Source organism: Babesia bigemina (genome assembly GCF_000981445.1).
Source record: "Babesia bigemina genome assembly Bbig001, chromosome : III".
In the NCBI taxonomy this organism is placed as follows: Eukaryota; Apicomplexa; class Aconoidasida; order Piroplasmida; family Babesiidae; genus Babesia; species Babesia bigemina.
This window is the reverse complement of record NC_027218.1, coordinates 2,738,103-2,757,011: the sequence shown is the minus strand read 5'-3', so window position 1 is coordinate 2,757,011 and position 18,909 is coordinate 2,738,103. Positions and strand designations below refer to the sequence as shown.

The 18,909-nt window shown below is 47.0% G+C and overlaps 6 protein-coding genes across 6 annotated transcripts; 5 read left to right on the top strand and 1 right to left on the bottom strand.

Annotated features, from left to right (window-relative positions):
* Window positions 1–8,173: 8,173 nt before the first annotated feature.
* BBBOND_0311210 (hypothetical protein) lies at window positions 8,174–8,606 on the bottom strand (the record flags this gene model as incomplete). The annotated part of the gene is made up of 2 exons (XM_012913950.1): window positions 8,174–8,210; window positions 8,233–8,606. 2 exons carry the CDS (start codon window positions 8,604–8,606, stop codon window positions 8,174–8,176), a joined length of 411 nt encoding a protein of 136 aa, XP_012769404.1.
* Window positions 8,607–9,531: 925 nt separating this feature from the next.
* On the top strand, window positions 9,532–11,260 carry BBBOND_0311200 (hypothetical protein; the record flags this gene model as incomplete). Its single annotated transcript, XM_012913949.1, has 2 exons — window positions 9,532–9,897; window positions 9,935–11,260. 2 exons carry the CDS (start codon window positions 9,532–9,534, stop codon window positions 11,258–11,260), a joined length of 1,692 nt encoding a protein of 563 aa, XP_012769403.1.
* A 121-nt stretch (window positions 11,261–11,381) lies between these two features.
* BBBOND_0311190 (hypothetical protein) lies at window positions 11,382–12,245 on the top strand (the record flags this gene model as incomplete). The annotated part of the gene is made up of 3 exons (XM_012913948.1): window positions 11,382–11,835; window positions 12,097–12,135; window positions 12,211–12,245. The coding sequence occupies 3 exons, from the start codon at window positions 11,382–11,384 to the stop codon at window positions 12,243–12,245; spliced, it is 528 nt and encodes a 175-aa protein (XP_012769402.1).
* Window positions 12,246–14,213: 1,968 nt separating this feature from the next.
* BBBOND_0311180 (membrane protein, putative) lies at window positions 14,214–15,407 on the top strand (the record flags this gene model as incomplete). The annotated part of the gene is made up of 1 exon (XM_012913947.1): window positions 14,214–15,407. One exon carries the CDS (start codon window positions 14,214–14,216, stop codon window positions 15,405–15,407), a length of 1,194 nt encoding a protein of 397 aa, XP_012769401.1.
* A 19-nt stretch (window positions 15,408–15,426) lies between these two features.
* BBBOND_0311170 (Exosome complex component RRP40) lies at window positions 15,427–16,198 on the top strand (the record flags this gene model as incomplete). Its single annotated transcript, XM_012913946.1, has 5 exons — window positions 15,427–15,522; window positions 15,557–15,622; window positions 15,659–15,918; window positions 15,959–16,039; window positions 16,075–16,198. The coding sequence occupies 5 exons, from the start codon at window positions 15,427–15,429 to the stop codon at window positions 16,196–16,198; spliced, it is 627 nt and encodes a 208-aa protein (XP_012769400.1).
* An 889-nt stretch (window positions 16,199–17,087) lies between these two features.
* On the top strand, window positions 17,088–18,158 carry BBBOND_0311160 (hypothetical protein; the record flags this gene model as incomplete). Its single annotated transcript, XM_012913945.1, has 1 exon — window positions 17,088–18,158. One exon carries the CDS (start codon window positions 17,088–17,090, stop codon window positions 18,156–18,158), a length of 1,071 nt encoding a protein of 356 aa, XP_012769399.1.
* Between the last annotated feature and the right edge of the window lie 751 nt (window positions 18,159–18,909).

Sequence of the window (18,909 nt, the reverse complement as noted above, 5' to 3'; positions counted from 1 at the left end):
AGTCTCATGGTGGTTGGCAAGATTGTGGGTATGGCAGTGACATCACATCTCCCAAGTCCCCCCTCCAGGCGTTCCTGACTGACGGCTGGGACTGCACCTTCGACACCCACCTCTTCGACCCGTGCAACCTGTGCCTCAAGAGCAGAGTCAGGATGGGATTTAAGAAGAATGATTTGTCTAATGATTCACAAACTGGCAGTACCATATCTGCCATCCTGTCTCCTACATGCGGCGGTGAAAATGATGATTCGCTACGCGCCAAAAAATAGTAATTATCGCTATAAGCGGTAATATGATACCCTATGCTACAGTGTTGATTAAATGTATTAGCACATGGTCCTACGTGTCATGGTGTACAGGAAAATTACGAAGCAGCAATAATCGCATCGCAAGACCACTGGTTTTAAAACAGGCTTTATGTAAGTACATGTTAAACAAATGTGTCAGCTATTGGAAGTCATCACATTGATATCAGAGGTTACCTGGCTACAAGAAGGCTACGTGGACTGGGTGAGGCTATGAGGCTATTGGAGTTTAGGCTTGGAATCACGGAACCCGTCACGTATTTCGGCGAAAACTGTACCAAGACTTTTGTTATAAATTTGGCCCATGATGTAAAGAACCAAGACAGCGAGGGCCGAAAAAGCGATGATGCCAGCAAGAGCGTAGCCTATGCCCTCCCCCGCCTGTTTCCAACTCATTTTTGCTAGAGATAACCTGACAACAAACCCTGCACAGCACTGAACAACGAACCTCACCACTCTACCACTTGCAGCAACTGACGATACACAATGCCCATACTCCACCCCTACCTTGCCATCCAACCCGTGCTGGGGTAATTGTCATGCCCAATCATCTAACTCTGATGCACCATGGCTATCCAATATCACAGCATGTGGTAAGGCAATTTATTATTATTATTATTGTGTTCTCTCATCTTATAGTGGCTACGTGCCTAGGGTCGGTTTTCGATTTTGCGGGGCTACCGCCTCACGCTGATACCTGTTGCGGGATCCACGTCGCTCCGTTGCCGATCGTCACTGGTGCCATCCATGCGGGCATCCATCCAGTTTGGGCTTGAGGTTCTTCCACAGACTCGTAGTCTTCTCTTGGTTTCACGCTCCTCATCACTATTTAACGTGTCTTGAATCCATAGCCTTTGTATAGGGATTATGTTATGCGTTGCACATTATACGTAGGATTGCTGGATTCCGAGTAGTTCGTTAATGCTAGGTGCTGTCTTACTCAGTCGGTCCACGGAGACACTACATATATGCATCGCTCTACTGCTCCACGTATAATATCCCCCTGCCCCGTTGTGATACAGCACTACTAGAATGCATAGGGTGCGTATTAACAACTGAGCCGCAGTGCAAGAGGTGAAAAGCGTACTTAGCACTGGGCCCCCAACATCCGTGAACTATGGGGTTACACTGGAGTAGCAACACTATCACTGACCTTCAATGCTTATAATCTGTGTTGCGTTACTGTGTGAGCACCAGGCACTGTTATTGCAACTGACTTCGTAATATAAACCACCAATATTTGCATCAGATGTCACATGGCTACAGTAAGGCTATGAGATATCAGTGGAGTGAGGGCTTGGTTCCAGCGAAGGCATCGTATAATTGGTCCAAAACTGTCATGAGGCTTTGTTTGTGGACTTTCGCGCAGATATAAAGGACCAAGAAAACGAGGCCTGCTAAGCCGATAACGCTGAAAAACACGATGCAACCGTAAACCGCTATAGTATGCATACAACACTTACACGTACAACCAATTTTGCAACACTCTTGTGGTTTATCACACGGTTTTCCGTTGCTATTACATTGACACGACATCTTTCCTAAATATCACTCGACAATCAATCCTGCACAGCAATGAACAACCAACCTTAACTTTCAAACACCCTCAACCAACTGAAGGTATACAATGACCATACCCTCACCCCTACATTGCCATCCGCCTTTTACTGGGGTGGCCATGAATCTGGATCGCCCAACGCTGACATATTATTCATATCCAATACCACAGCATGTGGCAAGGCGCATGCTGATAATCAAGTGGCACGTCCATCCCAGTAGCCCAGAGTCTCCCCCTCCAGGCGTATAAGCAGAGACTTATCAATTGGCAACATACTTTCAAAGGTTGTCAATGCCTACTGCTAGCGCTAATGCGCGGTGTTACGTCAAGTCAACCCCCACTCCCTTTCGTAACACTTAAGAATTCATGCTCGCCTTAAATAATTCACGGTACGAGATTTCAACCTGAAAACGCCGTTATCCGCATAACTACACGTTGCATACCAGCTCTGCTTCAATTCATCCAGCTGCTTCCATCCCCTCCAGACAGGGGCGCCTTGTCATCGCTGAGAGGCATGTTACTTCTCCCCAGCTTCCCCAGCTCCACCCTCCCTCCTCCGGAAAGAGGCATGACCTAGGTCGTTGCATCCAGTATAACTTTGATGCTCTATTCTGCCCTGAGTCCGGGCACCTCCAGTCCCGTCTTGCGGGTCACTAGTACGCCTGTCACCAAGTCCATAGCTTGTCCTCACCCCTCCTCGTTGCGGCAAGATTTCGATACCATTAAGGCGTCCAGCTGCTGCATTAATATCTATCCGTAGTATATCGTAGTAAGCCTCACTACCCGGTCTAGTGAATATATCGTTCCTTAGTCTTGACTCTGGTGGTCCCGTTGTCCGACCTTTCGGATTTCTCTCCACGCATAGAACCATATCCACTCCTCCGGGAGCGTCTGCAGAAACTCGTGCTATCAACACATATATCAAAAACGCGTCTGTGTTGTTGTTCCATGTTGTACGAGACATTGGCTCTAAACTTGCCTACGTGTACATCCGCCCAAGGCCACCTAGGCGTGTTTACCTGGGACATGTAACAGGCCATATGAGGCATAAAAACACAGCATTGTTTGACATCTAATATGCTTTATTTAGTAACTTGAGGCACAGAGTAAGGCGCACATGTTACATACATTGCCGGCACCGAAACGTGTAGTCCGTCATGAGTGCTGCCCTCGAAAGAGAGGCTAGTAAGGCAAAATTTACTACCTCAGGCACGCCGCTTTGGGGTTTACTTATGTATCATGCAATCGGCGTTAGTGAGGATAAGAAGGCAATAAAATAGCATTACCGTGTGTTGATGCTACGTTTATGTGCCATAACTATTGCGTTGTGATAAAAGATGGCAGTTAAGGCGTGAGAAATAACAGCCGCCGCGATATTGAAGCTTTACGCATTCTACACGAGTCTAGAGTATCACTTTTGAAGGGGAGGCTGGGTAGCGATGAATGTTCATCTAGTCGGGAATTCTATCACCGACGAGATTACTTAGGGATCTGCCCGTGTGCCTGGGCGAGCTGGAGAAAGCGGCGCGTATTCTAATCATCATCCCGCGGACTTTTTTTGGAAACAAGGCCCACAAGATAAGCAAGAATGCTAAAATGATCGCAACGACGATTATAATACGCATCCGTATCCTGCATTGATCTTGGGAACATAGTTTGCCGCAGTTGGTGCACTTGAAACGGCATTTTCCAATACCGAAGTAGATTGGATTGCATTTGCTAAAGTCGCATTGGTTTCTGTCATTGTGTTCCGCACAGTGGTACTTGCCCATGTTAACTGTTCCCCCGCACGCACCCCTTTCTTGGTGTGCGCATTTCTCGCTGTGTTGGTCATCACGGTCACACGTTCCACTACATTTGCTATTAGGGTTACACGTCTTACAGCACTGACAATTCACGCCATTGCAACCGCAGTTGCAAAGGTAGCATTTACATCTGCCACCTTTTTTTACATTTTTGCATTTTGTCAGGCAATTCTTACACTTATCTGTGTTGATCTCATGGCACGCCTTTGTGCCCTTTTTAACTTCTGGGTCTTCCTGACATCCGCAGTCGCAAAGGTTGCATTTACACCCATTTTGCTCTTCGCATTGCAACGCTTTGCATCCAGGACAGTCGGCCATACAACACACATAGCAATCTACACAATTCCTTTTATCACAAGGCCCCTCTTTGTGCCCATTTTCCAATTTTGTATCACATCCACACTTGTTCTCTCCCTTCCCCTCCGCCATCCTCCCCTGCCTTCATTCACACGCCATCCAGGGCAACAGACTATACATTTTAAGGCTCTACCATATTTTGAAAAGCCGAGTCATAAAGCGCTTACGTTCACACATGCGATGCTCTGTGCATCCAACTGCGCACGCGAACTTGAACCGCAATACCAGAGCAGTGACACCTTAAGCATCCGTACCACTACATACGTTGACGAGGCACGTCGTTCAGGTAATGATTAAAACGTCGCATTTGACTGTTGCTCAATGACGCAGACCCCGATTCAGCCATCTAACGCCACCTAACCTCTGCCTCCGCTGTGGGACGACCATTGCAGCATGTGGCAACGCGTCTAATTGTATCGACTGTTGAGTTCATTAAACTTGCTGCCAGATTTTAATATTTATTGCAAACGTAACTGCACAGTCCCACAAAAATCATACAAATGCTTCTTGTTCTCCAAACGTGTGGGATGATGCGCAACTTTAGTGAGTGCCAATGCAACACCTGCGCTTAATGATGGCACGTCGAACTTTAGCTGCTGTCACAGTGATCACATAAATCCGAAGGGTGCGATTATTCACTATGGGTGTTACCTATATATCGGTTGGTTGACCCTTGCTCACCCGCTTCATAATACCCCTCCGTCTCCCTCACCAATACATTAACCGTTAACAATCACTAAAGGGAATCTTAAACGTGGTGACATTGTTCCAATGTTATACCCACATCGTCGATATTAAAGGCCACCATCTTCTAACAACTCTACTTGACACGTCCACCATGAGGAATGCAGATGAAAGGGCACCTTGTTTGCATAATTCCTCACAACGTGTGACAGTTACTTTACGCCCATTTACATTGCAATTCGTACCGTGAATCTTTGGCGTCGTCTAATTGTACCCTGTGTTTTAAGCCACATATCTCATCTTCAACCGGCATCCCTTTACGGTAGGGATGTCAACACATTTAACCAACGGCATAACTATAAGCCCCGCCTAAGTTTCTCTAGAAACATTTACTGCAGCTGCCATATCTAAGACAGACGTCGCAATTATCTAGAATAGCATCATGCTTACTATCAGTGCGATGGTGGGTAAGCTGCCTACACGTCAACCTTTGCTGCGGTTCGATCAACTGCGAGGAACATCGCAGAGTCGATGCCAAATTAACGGTCATAACGGTTTAATTACCAACATTTCGGTACAACAGTTGTCACCAACTGAAGCCGCTTACCAAGTGGGTCGAACACATCCAGACATCTGCGCTTGCTCAACGATGGGGGATTTCACAACGTACGACATGAGGCGAAATTGTTTAGAAACTCACTGATTTGTAATAATGTAAAGACGTTACAATCCGATGCGACGAGTCGTCAAAATCTTTAGTATATTTAAATTCATGCTTTGTCGCCATTACAGTTGCGGGGAACGTGTCGGAGTAGATGTAATAGCAGGTTTGTTGGTTGAGGACAGTAAATACGAGCATGTTCACGATGTGTCACAGTGGCGACTGGTCATAGTTTTGTAAAGTAGTGGCAACAATGATCTGTTTACTACCATCCCATGTCGATGAAGTGTGATAATGAAGGAGATCTCAAAACAACCATTCATTACATGTTGGAACATTAACAATTATTGCTTGATAAATGCTTGATGCGATCGTCGATGTCCATGGTTGATCTTGCCTGTGGTGGTAGCAAGATGTAGAAGTTGGTGATGTTAGGAGACATTTGGGTTGCGAGTAAGTAGCGAATTTTAATCCAACATGTATAGGTGCACAAATGGGAACAATGTTGTAACCCGCAGTATAATGTGATCAAAGCAAAGCTATTGGACAGTAACTGGTTGGGGCAACTTTGTGATGTGAACAGTCGACGAGCTGATTAATATTGTAAGCTCTAAGAATACAGAAGTGGTGGTAACGTATAAATGACCGCGGTTCACTATTAGTACGAACCTGTTTGCCCTCATCATTATTTTTTCCACTAACGATTTGGTGTTGGCTAAATTACCAAATCATTGATACCTAGAGCGCACAACAGGATATCGCTGGGTATGACGGACCACGTTACATTTCGTAATCATAATTGGAAATACAACGGAAACGACTATAGTGTGAACTGGGCAACGTTCGCATGCAGTGGGTAATGTAGAGTCTCGTGGATCTATGCTGAATACTCTGGCATACATCTCTAGCGCAAGGTGCTAGGAAACATTTTAGACGCTCCACAATGCGATATAGCAAACACAAGTGGAAATAAATTGTCTAATGGCCTTGCTGCAGTAGCTTTGGTAGCGCATCCACAATCGCTACCAACTTCTGGGTAGGTTGTTGATTGGGCTGCAGGTTCTTTGTTAAGGGAGGGGGCTGAAAATGAGCACCGCAATATGTGGATGTGAGCTAGGAGAATGTAAAAATGGAAGTGGAAATTGCTGCCGGAATAACAGTTGCAAAAGTGGTGAGCCATGTAAATGTTGTCCCTGTACATGTAATATTATATGCTCTAAACCGGGAGATTGTAGCTGCTGCCCTTGGTGTTGTGAAAAATGTCCATATTGCACACCATGCAAAGCTAAATACGAAGAACGCAAAAGCAGGCCATGTGATCACAAGAGTGCTGGGAGGTGTAAATATTTGTTCACGTGTCGATGTCATTGTTGTATACTTCGCATAGGCATTTTAATTGGCACGTTGGCAGTCTTAGTGTTCCTAGTAACAGTAGCCTACCTGTATCCAGACAAAACTCGGAAATTGAGGCTTCGAGTAATGAATGCATTTAGTAATGACTCACAGCCGTCCGCCTCATACTTAACTGCTGCATCTAGAAACCCCTATGCTGATTCTGTTGACAAAATTCGACACCATTTTAGGCTTTCTGACACTGGCAAGCTGTTGCACTGATTGGGATGACATAGGCAGACTAAAAGGATCTATTAGCTCTCAAAACTAGGACATTTATTCAAACCTTAAGTACCGTAACTACACACATGAACACAACGTCATTCTGGCAAACGTCGTAGTAATAAATATGTTGGTGAACTGTATTACGCAATACGCAGTGGTAACGACTGATATCGTCGGTTTATTGCGAGGCAGGCGAATCAACGTCGTAATGTGCAGCTGTTATCAGTCGTTAAGCACTCGAAACAAATGTTGCTGTAACGAGTTAGAACATAAATAAGTATGTTTATTGCATGAGACATTACAAAAGGTGCCTGAACCCGTCACCGTGCCATTGCTGTGTCGATAGCAAGCAGGTCCCGCGGGAATCCGTAGACACTGCAACGTACTATCGGCAATCCGTCATAACAATTTAGGAATATTAGCATGCACTGTTACATATTGTTCTACCGCATTTATTATTCGAGTGTGCCATTGCTCTCTGGAATGTGTATAGACAAGGACTCGCGCTCAGCTCACTGCATGTCACGTTAATTGGGTATACGTGGCTGCGATGCGGCATCATGAGCATCTTTCCGCCTTCGATATTTCGCTGTTTGGTGTGTATGCGGGTTTGTAGAGTGTTGTAAAGCACAATGGTAGTAGAAGGCAACGGCACTTGCGTCGTGCTGCCCAGCCATTGAGATACAGGTGCTCATATACGAGGCCTGTTTTGTATACTAACCTGCAAATATACGAACAACTCCCGCGTTTATAGAAGTCGGCTACTTTGGGGAATCTATACAAAATGGTGTACAATTCGTTGGCCGCGGCACCTCGCAACCTCAAGGAGTGCATTGACTGGCTGATAGCCGTCAAGGGATCGTCTAGGTTCAACACGCAGGTTTTAGGTTATGCACTGTACAATTTCCTTGTGGACAAGCCCGTTGGGTTGACGCTTGTACCATCCCTGGAGAAAGTGAAACGTCATTCTAAAGAGTTCCTGCAGAACAGAGACTTTCAGAATGTATATTATTCAGAAGACCTACTGGGTAGATTCTTGGAACCTATGAATAAAACCGACGGTATAAATTTGAAGCGCTTTGCTGCAACCCACCAAAGCGATTATGAGAACGTCGTCAGGACCGGGGGCTTAAAACCTAATCACATGGCCGCGAGGGTAGATCTCCTTGCGTCTAGTTGTGCGGGTTTATTGAAAAGTATTACAGACCCTGCTCGGTATGAGTCTGCTTACAGTTCAGAAGCGACGTGGGAAGCATCATGCTCCAAAAATCCGGCGGCTTGTGCCGTAATCCTCGTGGGGATCGCTCCGATGCTATATGCCGGATTACACGCTTTGTCGATAGGTAGCGATGTGAATTCCGCTGGAAAATCAACGCATGCTGAGGTAAAGCGTATGGGAAAGGTAATGAAAGCGATGGGCTTCGATGAGTCGGAATGCCGCGATGGCCTGACTCGTTCAAAAGCCCGCCAGGCGGTGAGATGTATGCATAACGACTTATTGAATATAATCTATGATATTGCCGGGTTTTGGGCATTCTATTGAGTCGGAATCGCAGATAGGCACCACAAGCAGTTCGACAAATAACCATTTCGCTTGTGGGTACCCAGTTAGCTGGCATCACGAATTATCACGTGGCATTTCTTATATATGAAATGTGCTAATGGCCAGCATTGTTGATACAATTCGCATGGAGTACGTTGCTGCAGTTGTAACGGCAGACAAGGTTATTGGCGTCATACCCATTCTGTTCAGGACGCAATCTGGCGCGGTTTTTCAGTATCACACGGTTCTATGTTTGTATACACGACGGGCATTGTGAATATCCGCATTTTAAAAGTCACGGTGTGCACTGTTTTAGACCATGCGATGTGGCTGCGATAAATTTAGTGGATTTCACCGAATACCAAAATAGCTGGTGTCTAGCACGACCCCGTGTCGTCTTGCGTCTCTGACTAATCACGAGTTTGTCACGCTCATGAATTCCGTGAGGTATCAACCATCGCAGCATGTCCACCTATCGCGGTGCCTATCGAGGTGCTGAAGTACAACTTCCATATGCAGCGATTGGTTTATCGGATACAGTAATATAATAGTATAAGAGATTCACGGATCACGGCAATTTGCAGTTGAAACGTTTTGACAATGAGGATGAATGTAGTTTTCTGATGTCAAATGGAGCGGTTATGAGACTGCGATTCACGCATATTTTACATAAGTGCACATATTTTCATTTCAGTAATTCATGATAAAAAAATGTTTGCTGTGGTTCCCTACGTTCTAGGCACATATCTATGTGTTGTTCTGTGGTGCAAGGTAATGTGTATATAACCATGTCGTTGATCATGATGGCATAATACGTCAAATGTGATGTTACCTCTAATTCCACTTCAAGCGATTGTATCGCCCCGAGCGGTTATTAAATATAGAACCATGTATGTTGCCTAATGTAGTTATTCATATTACGATCCAAATGCTACGCGTCATCAGTAGCGGTTTGTGTTGAAGCCCACTCGATGACGACAAGCGAACGTTAGTGTTGAGCGATGTCCGGACCACAAGCGCCATCACCTGCATCAGCTACTGGCGAACTTCAACAAGCAGAGACAGCCAAAAAAATAAAGGCGGAATATGGCACCTTCGGTCAGGTGTTATACCACCTGGTGTCTTTCACTGAGGGTTACGAGCAGCAGGTGTTGTACTTGTGCATGAGGCTCTTCGAGTCAACTATGGGCTTCACCAAGCAGCAGCAGACGATGCTGATGACTGTGTCTATCATGTCGCGCTTATGCTTCTCGCTCGTTTGGGGGCTGCTGGCGGACGCATTTGAGACTAACCTGGTGATGTCTGCTGGGTTATTATTCATGGGTATCGCCTCGATTCTGCTAAGCTCGACGTCACGCTTCTCGTCGGTAGGTTACAAGCGTTGCACTGCTCATGCGTCTGCAGATTCTATTTTTGCGCTTCTTGCACGGTGCTGCATTTGGCTGTATCTATCCAGTTCAACAGAAGATTATCTCGGATGAAGATGATGATCAGGAAGGCGGCAGTAGCAGTGCGTTTACTCGTATTCATGCGCTTAATTGCATTGGCCGTATGCTGTGTGCCGCAATAACCACGGAAGCTGCTCAAAACATCTTGCTGGGATTCATCGGCTGGCGCGTGTCATACATTGTGTTGGGTTACGTGTGGATTTCGGTGGGAATTGCGATTGTATTTGCAATGCATACTGATAAGGTAGTTACAACTCCGTATCAATCCACGACAGATTTCATCAACCGAATATCTGGAGCCTTTAAAGCGGTTTTCAGATCTTGGTCATCGTTTTTGTGTATATTTACGATGTTGATTTCGGAGGCTCCGATGTGCACCTTGCCGTACATGATCACTTACCTGGAGTACCTTGGAGTGTCTGACATGAAAGTGGGTATTGCGATTGTTGTCACGACGATTGGCGGCGCAGCAGGGACTGCAGCTGGAGGAATAGTCATTGAAAATATTACAAAAACGCATAAAGAATATGGCGAACTTATTGCCGGTATCGTCGTGATGGGCGTTCGATTAATCGTTTGCGTGTTGTTCTTTGTGTCCCCGGCGCCGGATGGACGTTTGATGTGGTATCACTACATAGAGTTTGCGGTTCTCGGGGCTACGTTGGTCACTGTTGGCGGCGTTGATAGACCCATTATGAGGAAAGTCATCGAGGACAAGTACCAGGCCAGCGCATCGGCCATCATCCAATGCATATCGGGTATTTCAATTAGCGTGAGTTTCGTCGAGATCTTCGCATACGTGTCGGAGAAGCTGCATGGTTACGCACCGTCAACACAGGCAATTGATGACATGGACGCAGCTCTCAAAGATAACAACACTGAGGCGCTGAGGAAGTCGACCATGTACATGATTGTGATAGGCTCACTGCTTAACATCGCATGCTATGGTGCCTTGTTTGCCACATATAAGAAGGACAAGGAGACAATTGTACCGGATAATAAAAAAGAATGGGAGGACAGGAATAAGAGGCAAGAAATAAGGGATGAAATGAAGAAAAAGAAGCCAGAAGAAGTGGCTATCTTAGAGGTACCAGCAGACCCAGAGACACGGTCTCGAGTGGAAGTGGAAGTGAAAGCGCAAGGGGACGACGAAGTGAATATGCTCACCGAATTGCCAAGACCAGAAGGGCGATCGGATGACGATGATGAGGTGTTATCTTCGGACGAAGCGGTGCGAAATTATCTGAGTACTACCGGTCGCTCTTGGGAACGACGGGGATAATCGTAGTTTCCCATACTTTGAGCGTAATATCGTGGTACACGATCGCTGTTCAACGGGGATAAGCAGCCGGATGACGAGGTGGTGTGGGCTTTCGTCTCGCCAGTGGCTTTTAATATTTCGAATGGTGGGGGCATGCGGCAGCGATGCCATACTGGGTCTCCGAGTTGGCAACTCTTCCAACTCCGGTAGCTACCTGCCCCTCCTCTACACTCACGGGATCACGCTGACGGAGGTGGGATCGCAGGTGTCGCTCAAGTGCTCTGATGTTATAACTAAGCTTAAAGAAATTGTGAACGGTAGGCCTATCGCATCACTGATGACTGCCATGGACAATTTCCTCTACGGTATCCGGGAGCCATTCATCTTCACGCTCGTGGCACTCTGGTCTCTCGCATTCCTCATCTGTGCCAACACGATGCTATATCGCCTGGACGTGCTCCACATCCGATCACACCTTATTCGCGCCAAGGCTTCTCACCACATCGACGTCAAGGCCTTACTCACGAAAGGCCGGAAGATGCTTTCACTTTACAAGGACGTCGACTACTTCGACGAGGACCCTATTGGTTATATTGGTGTCTAATAGTAGTTATCGCATTAATGTAGTCGTCACTTGCCTTGCGAAGGATCACATTACAGCACTAGTGGTTAGTTGTGCTACTGCAGCACCTATGGCACCATGCTGCTTCACAAAATCACAACTTTAATTTACTTCCAGTCATAAGCAGACAGGTGTAGAAAACTGAATAGGTGATTCAGTTTGTTGATTTTAGTTGTGCGTTACGTGTTACACGTCTTTGCATAGCCACGTCGTGTCAGTGTAATGTGTTGCTCAGATTATTGGCCACCAACGTACGCAATCGGCGATGGCCATGGTAGGTGGGTTACTATGTTTTTGCGGAGCTCCTAGTTGCAATGCCAGCAACATACGCTACCGGGAAATGTCGCAGCGACCATCCTACGTGATGGCCAGTGGACTTCGTAGTTAGGTGGCATCGATGGTAACAGCGTAAATGAGAGACACATTAAGCACGCACTGTAGATCACTCAGGCGCTCATTAAAAGACGAATGTGATGACACTGATAAGAGACGTTGGCAGGTCGTATGGTCTGTGATGCATGGTGTTTACTGCTCAACTGATGCCAGTTAACCTGCATACCACGACAAAGATACCGTCCACATGCGTTACTTTGGTTGTAATTTCGTGCTTATACCTGCATAGTTGTGATGTGACTGGCGGTGCTTTGGATGGTAGTCAGCTGGCTGCTGCCGTAAAGCAGGTGGGAAGGGAGGAATTCGCAGCTGAGGTCCGTGATTCATGCCGGTGCTGGTTGATTGAAGGGAGAAAGGGGAAGATTAGTGACAAGTGTAAGTGTCCTCGAGGTGGTGGACAGTGTAGGGACGTACTTTGTATATGCTGTGTCGAGTGTTGCGAACAACATAGTGATTGCGAAAAATGTTTAACAGGAATTGGGTATAGCGTAAGGAGTTTAACATGAACGTCGGCGAACTGCAAAATCGTATCTGAAAAGCGAAAGACCCCTTGTGATCGTTCATGCCGCAAAGCCGGTGTACTTGCTCACTCCGCTGCTCTTACTTTCCCCGGTACAGGCTCTTCCAAATGTGTCCCAGTTACCCTAATGGTTGTTTTCGTCATCCTTATCCTCATCTTTGTATGTACTATGAGCGTCTTTCGCATTCGATCGTTCCACTATCTCCGCGAATAAATCGTCTGCAATTTACCGTTTTGCATCGCATTTTATGATTAAGTTGGACACCTTTTATCATCGCACCTAGCTCAAGGTTGCATCCTTTAACGACACATTGCTTGTCTAATAACATTTTATTTAATGTATCAAAAATTGTGGATCGGCTGGTACGTAAAATCCCCAACGTGCGGCATAAAACGTTGCCAGACTGAGAACATCGTGAAACGGTGATGCGGCGGTCTTGAGTGGATACATATGATCTACAGTGCTGTCGAATAGAGCATGAATTGCTCTAATCGTGTTATCAGTATAGAAACATACATAACGGTGCCAAAGATATAATGCCGAATACTGTATGGCTTTAGCGCAATGTGTATGTTTAGTTATTATTAAACGACAATAATCGTATTTATTGCGCGATTTGAGCGTGAAATCGTTTGCCTAGGTTGCTTGACACCCACACTCTTGGGATGTCTTAAGCTCAAGAATAAAATGCCAGCAAATCTCTGTTTCGCAAAACACATACGTTTATATTATACAAAAATTTGTAAAACTTACATCAATGTTTCTGATGTATTTGGCCAAACTTCGGCGATATAGGTACTACGTCGTATTCTACCGATCCTCTGCAACCGTTCTGAAAAAAACGGCAGTTAACGAAGCAAACATACGAAAACTTCATTGTTTCGCCTAATCAATGCGATTCGGAACCTTTCACGATAGTTTGGCGATTTTCTTGGCCTTTCTACGGCATGTGCAATGCGATGTCTACGGTGTGTGTTGGTACTGAGGTAACGGATTCCGTACGGCAGTCCATCTATATCGCACCTTATAATGGCCATTTCATCCGTTGTTTGTTGGATTCCACACAAAATGGGAACAACCGGGAATTCCATCCAACGGAAGGTTTTGCGGATATCACCTTGCACAGATACTTGCTGGCAACACTTTATAATTGCCCGCAATTACCCCGCTACAGCTGTATCCACTGCATCTAAACGCGGTATTAGACACGCGTGACTCATGGGCGCGAGCAGCGGGGATAATTAGTGGCGTGCGCAGCACTATAACAGATGTGCAGTCCACGGTGGTGATACTCCATGCGCGTGAAGACCGAGAGCGTTCCAAAGCATCTTCAAAGGGATTAATTATCCTGCGTTGTGTTACTAGCGACGCCGTTTATGCCACTTGTCGATTTCTGCTAAGACAAATCGCTGCTGCAGCCACCCTCTGCGGAGAAAGAATGGATTGCTCATTTCTATTCGGCTCCCAGAGTATCACGAGGCTCATATGCGCAGCTATCGCTTACATCGGCTTCACCAAATTCCAGAAAGTCGAGTGTGTTGGGGTTAAGGAATCCCCGGCGGGAGAAGTCGTCGTGTCACCGCAAAGCGTACTGGCCGCGGACTCGTTGGTGTCCGACATCGAAGTTACCGAGAATGGCGCAAAAGACATCGATAATTGTCGCAGAGAGGGGAATGTAGCGTTCAATTCTACCACTGTGGGCGGCAAGTCGGCCTTGGAGCGCCTACACGCCGACGAAGTTGCAGCGATCCAGGCCAACAGGGCTCATGGTACCGCCCGCGAGCTAAATGATCAGACCGCTCTGGAATTCATTCAGATGATTTTTAACGAGCACTTACCGAGGAAGGAATTTTGGCTGTGCTGGTTTCGCAACCGCCTGCTCAGCCTTACGGAGCCATCCGAAACATCCTCGTCGCCTACTGCAGCGCCCTCTGGTAACGATGAGTTGGATTCACCAACGGGGTCTAGCGCCGGGAGGAACGTCCGCGGTGCACAGTACAACGACACGGCCGATAAAAGGTCAGGCGTAAGTCAGGATGCCAATGGAAGCAGTATTGCGAAATCGTCCCAGGACATCTGCAGACTCAGTAAAGTCTGGCAGTTTACTAAGGGATTATACGCATTTGCCAAATCGATGCTATTCCGTGACACTACGGAAACCAATGTCCCTAGAAGGTCAATAAAACGCGCCCTCGCGGATTGTGGCAGGGCTGTTGCTGGGAAGGTTGGCAGGGGTGTTGTTAGCGCCGTGTCTACTGTGAGCTCTGTGCTCGGCTACAATGACACACCCTTCCAAAACATGAAGCATATTATCATGCATTTGTTTTCCCCAGAATCGGAGGTCAAGGAGGGCCCGGAAGAGCCGGCACATGCGGCCCTAGACGAGGAATGCTTCCTGGAAAAGATGGCCCGACTCAACGCCTTCTACCAACTTGAGATCGCCAACACGCCTATATATGCAGACAGGAGATCATTTTACGGCCCGGTGCCCAAGACGTTGCACGTCGCCAATGCTGAGGCGCCATTCGAAACCGCGCGTTGCCGGAGCGCCGCACATTACGTCGTCGTGTCTAGCGGGAAATTTGCGTCATTATCGCTGTACACCTTGTTTGCAGTGATGTTACTCATATAGGATACGGGTGTGTAAGGTCATGGACGTGGACGGCGCGGCCGAAGACGGCTACTTTCGAGCGCCGCCCATCAGCAGTGATGTAGACACGAGCGCGACATTTAATCTTTCTACTGTGGTAGGCCGATTTAGAACGTTTTAACGTTGCGCAGTATTTCCCGAAAGAAGGGGACCATGTACTAGGCGTTATTGTGTCGAAGAATCTGGACTTCTACACAGTACGTTGTCGCCGTCCAATCAATCATGGCAATCAGCTCGACATTGGCGGCCTTTGCGAGGCAGTGCTTCCAGCTGTGGACGGTTTCCGTGGTGCGACCAAACGTAACAGGCCGAATCTTCATGAGGGCGACGTGGTTTTCTGCCAGGTAACGCGGGAGTACCCTGCCCGCGAGCTTCCTACGGAAGTATCGTGTATAAACGCCGGTGACATGAAGCAATGGACGACAAAAGAGACATACTTCGGGCAGCTGGAGGACGGGTTCATGTTTACGGTTCCTATCCCATATAGCTACTGGTATGTGTATCGATGCCTTCGCTACGTACATTTTGTGCAGCCTCTCTGGAGATCGCTGTTACGTGCTTGAAAAATGCGCAGCACGTTTCAAATATGAAATAGCTATCGGTTTAAATGGAAGGTCGGTGTAAACTATGTAATCGTGACGTCTGGCAGGGTCTGGGTGAGAAGTGCCAATGCTAGCGACACGCTGCATATCGCCAGGTACATTCGGATGTGCTTCGGGTTGACATTACCCCAAATGGAAGCGTTGTTCACATATCTCGACAATTCCCCATAGGGGCAACGCCACTGGCTGTATAACGAAACATAGTAATGTCAGTGAAGCGTGCATTACACAGGGTTTGTTGCTATATTGTTCATACGTAATTATGCCAATGATCACCATACCATCCGTTTACTGGGGTGCAGTTCACCGGTCTGCGCGTCGATCGGGCTTGTTGGTGTTTATGGCCGGATGTTGCTTGTGTGCTGTGAACCGCGTGCTGTTGCCGCTGCTGTTGGGCCAGGTGTTGCCCGCTCTGTCCCGTGGCATCGGGTTGGGAAGCTTGTCAGGACTGTCGGATGTTTTGTCGCTGCAACTGGAGTAAGGGTCAAGCGGGAAGTTGCGGCGTGCGCCTCTGCGGTACTTTTGCGTCAAGGTGCCATGAAACTGACAGGTCGATTGTGCGCGGGGAAAGCTGCAGTGATGTTGGCGGCAATTACTTTGGGGCGCTCGAACTGCACATGCGTAATTGTGGCAGCTGTGTGCAGGCAGTTACCTCACCGTGATTCACGTGCCACCTAACAAGCTGTCTGGCTTGGTGAGCTGTCGGCCCAAACTGCGATTATCCGGCGCTGGTGTAACGATAAAATCGACAAGCTCTGCTATCTGAAGTGAAATAAATATGTAGTGCACTACGGACGGTTATTTGCACCGCTAGTGCGCCGTTTAGTGGTATATGACTGATGGAATCCTTTGCGCTACATGCATGTCTAGGCGAGACGTAGCTCAAGTTGGTCTCGGACATGTCCAAAAGGTTTAACGTACGTGTCACTTATTGCTTTACAAAAGTTGTAGATATACTTTATCTTCTACGGAATATTGAAGCCAAATTTTTAGAGCGATTAGCAACTCGGTAACAATGGCGAACTCAACGTTGGTGGGCCATCGGAGATGGTTTGGCATTATGGCCCTGACGCTCACGTTGGCGGGCAGAGCTATTGCGCAGGTTGATGACAAGCTTACGGGTGCTTCTTTGGATAAGAATCTCCAAATCTACATTAATGGCCAGACAACGACATACGATGGCACAGAACCGCTTGATTTACCAGTAAGTAACTTCGTAATGACTCTGAGTTATCCTTATCTGCTGAACAAACTTGAGTTTTTGAACCATGCTCTCGATGATTACGAAAGTCCACATCCTGTAAAACCATTCCTTATGAAGATGTTTCGCTATCTTCTGAATAAGCTTCAAGAAGACATAGGGGAGTCATCGGTGACATTCGAATCTACTCAAATATGTCGAGAGTACCTGCAGTTCTTTGCGGGTGTGCGTGAGAGTTTCAAGCTACCGCCCAAGCCGTTCAAATACCAAGAGCTGGAGTATTATGACGCCCTAACGCAGTATCAGGAGCCATCAAAGCCTGTAGATAAGCACACCATGGACGAGTTGCTACTGATGTGCCAACAGTTTTATCTTCAATGCTATGATAGGCTGCAAAGGGAAGAAAGAGAAAATACATCAGCGAATCACCAGGAAGGAAGCAGCAATGACGCACCCGCAAATCTCGGCGACGGTGGTAACACCGTCGGCAGCCATGAGGCGATTACGAAAGGTGCTAGCAGTGCCGACAGCAGCGCACTGCCCTCTTCAAGCTCGGCAGACAACAAGGCCGCCCCACTGCGTATGAAGAGGTCGATGGATGCACGGAAGCCCGAGCCGTCGGTATCGTCACAAGAGCCCGGTCCATCCGGTGTTAATCCCGCACCATCCGACGACGACAAACAACTGCAGCGACAGTTGAGTGAGGGTGAATCTGGCCCCGCGGAGCATGAAGACGATAAGCGGTCCCATAACCCTCCTCAAAATAAGATAGACGAGGATAGTGCTGCAGACTGGGACGAATACTTCAACTCTCTGATGCATAGGCTCAGCACATCGTCGGAGGATGGAGAGCCGTCAAATGAACCCGTTAAACGCCTGTCCATGTGGAAACGGTTCCGAAAGTCCCTTCGCAAGCATAGTTGCATATAATCGCGAATCGTTGTCGAGGGTATTGAAAGGTATTACCTGCTTCTGTCATTGTCGCCAAACGCGCGCAATTAGTTAATGAATGCGGTAATCATTGTTATTCAAGTATATACATATTAACCTGTGTTGCGTTCTTGGGTGGGAGAGCAGATTGTGTTCCAAGTCTAGTTTGTTGTGTAGCTACATTTGGCTTGGGAAAATAGACGCGCCCACAGAGCTAGTGTCACACAGTGTAGATTTACGCTGCTTATTCCACGCACTATTTCCAAACATTGCTGCTGTCTTCCATGATAGCATCCATCCTGTCTAGGCTCAAAGGTTGTTCACGGATTCAGCCATTTCTGCGTCTTGTGTTGCTAATCAAATACGATACCACTTCTAAGCTGGTCTAATAGTTAAACGCTCTCCCCTTCGTGCCATTCACCGATTCTTCATTTCTCTTCTCTTATATTTGTTCATCTGCTCCAACCTGTCTCGGTCGGCGATAGAAATATGTACGATGGTAGTGGTATTATTTCGCATAATACTGAGGATTATATTCTGCAGATAATCTTCTTTAGACCTCTAAGATGTTCCCCTGTGGTCCTCGACTGTCAATAGTTACCATCCTCGTCCGCCTGCTCCTCACTGACGTAATTGCGCTCCACTGAGATCTAAATTCGCCTTTATTCATAGCCACACTCATAGTCCTCCATATTAACGTCGCAGTCTTATATAACGCATCGATGATCACAAGCCTTACGAAGGTTGCAGA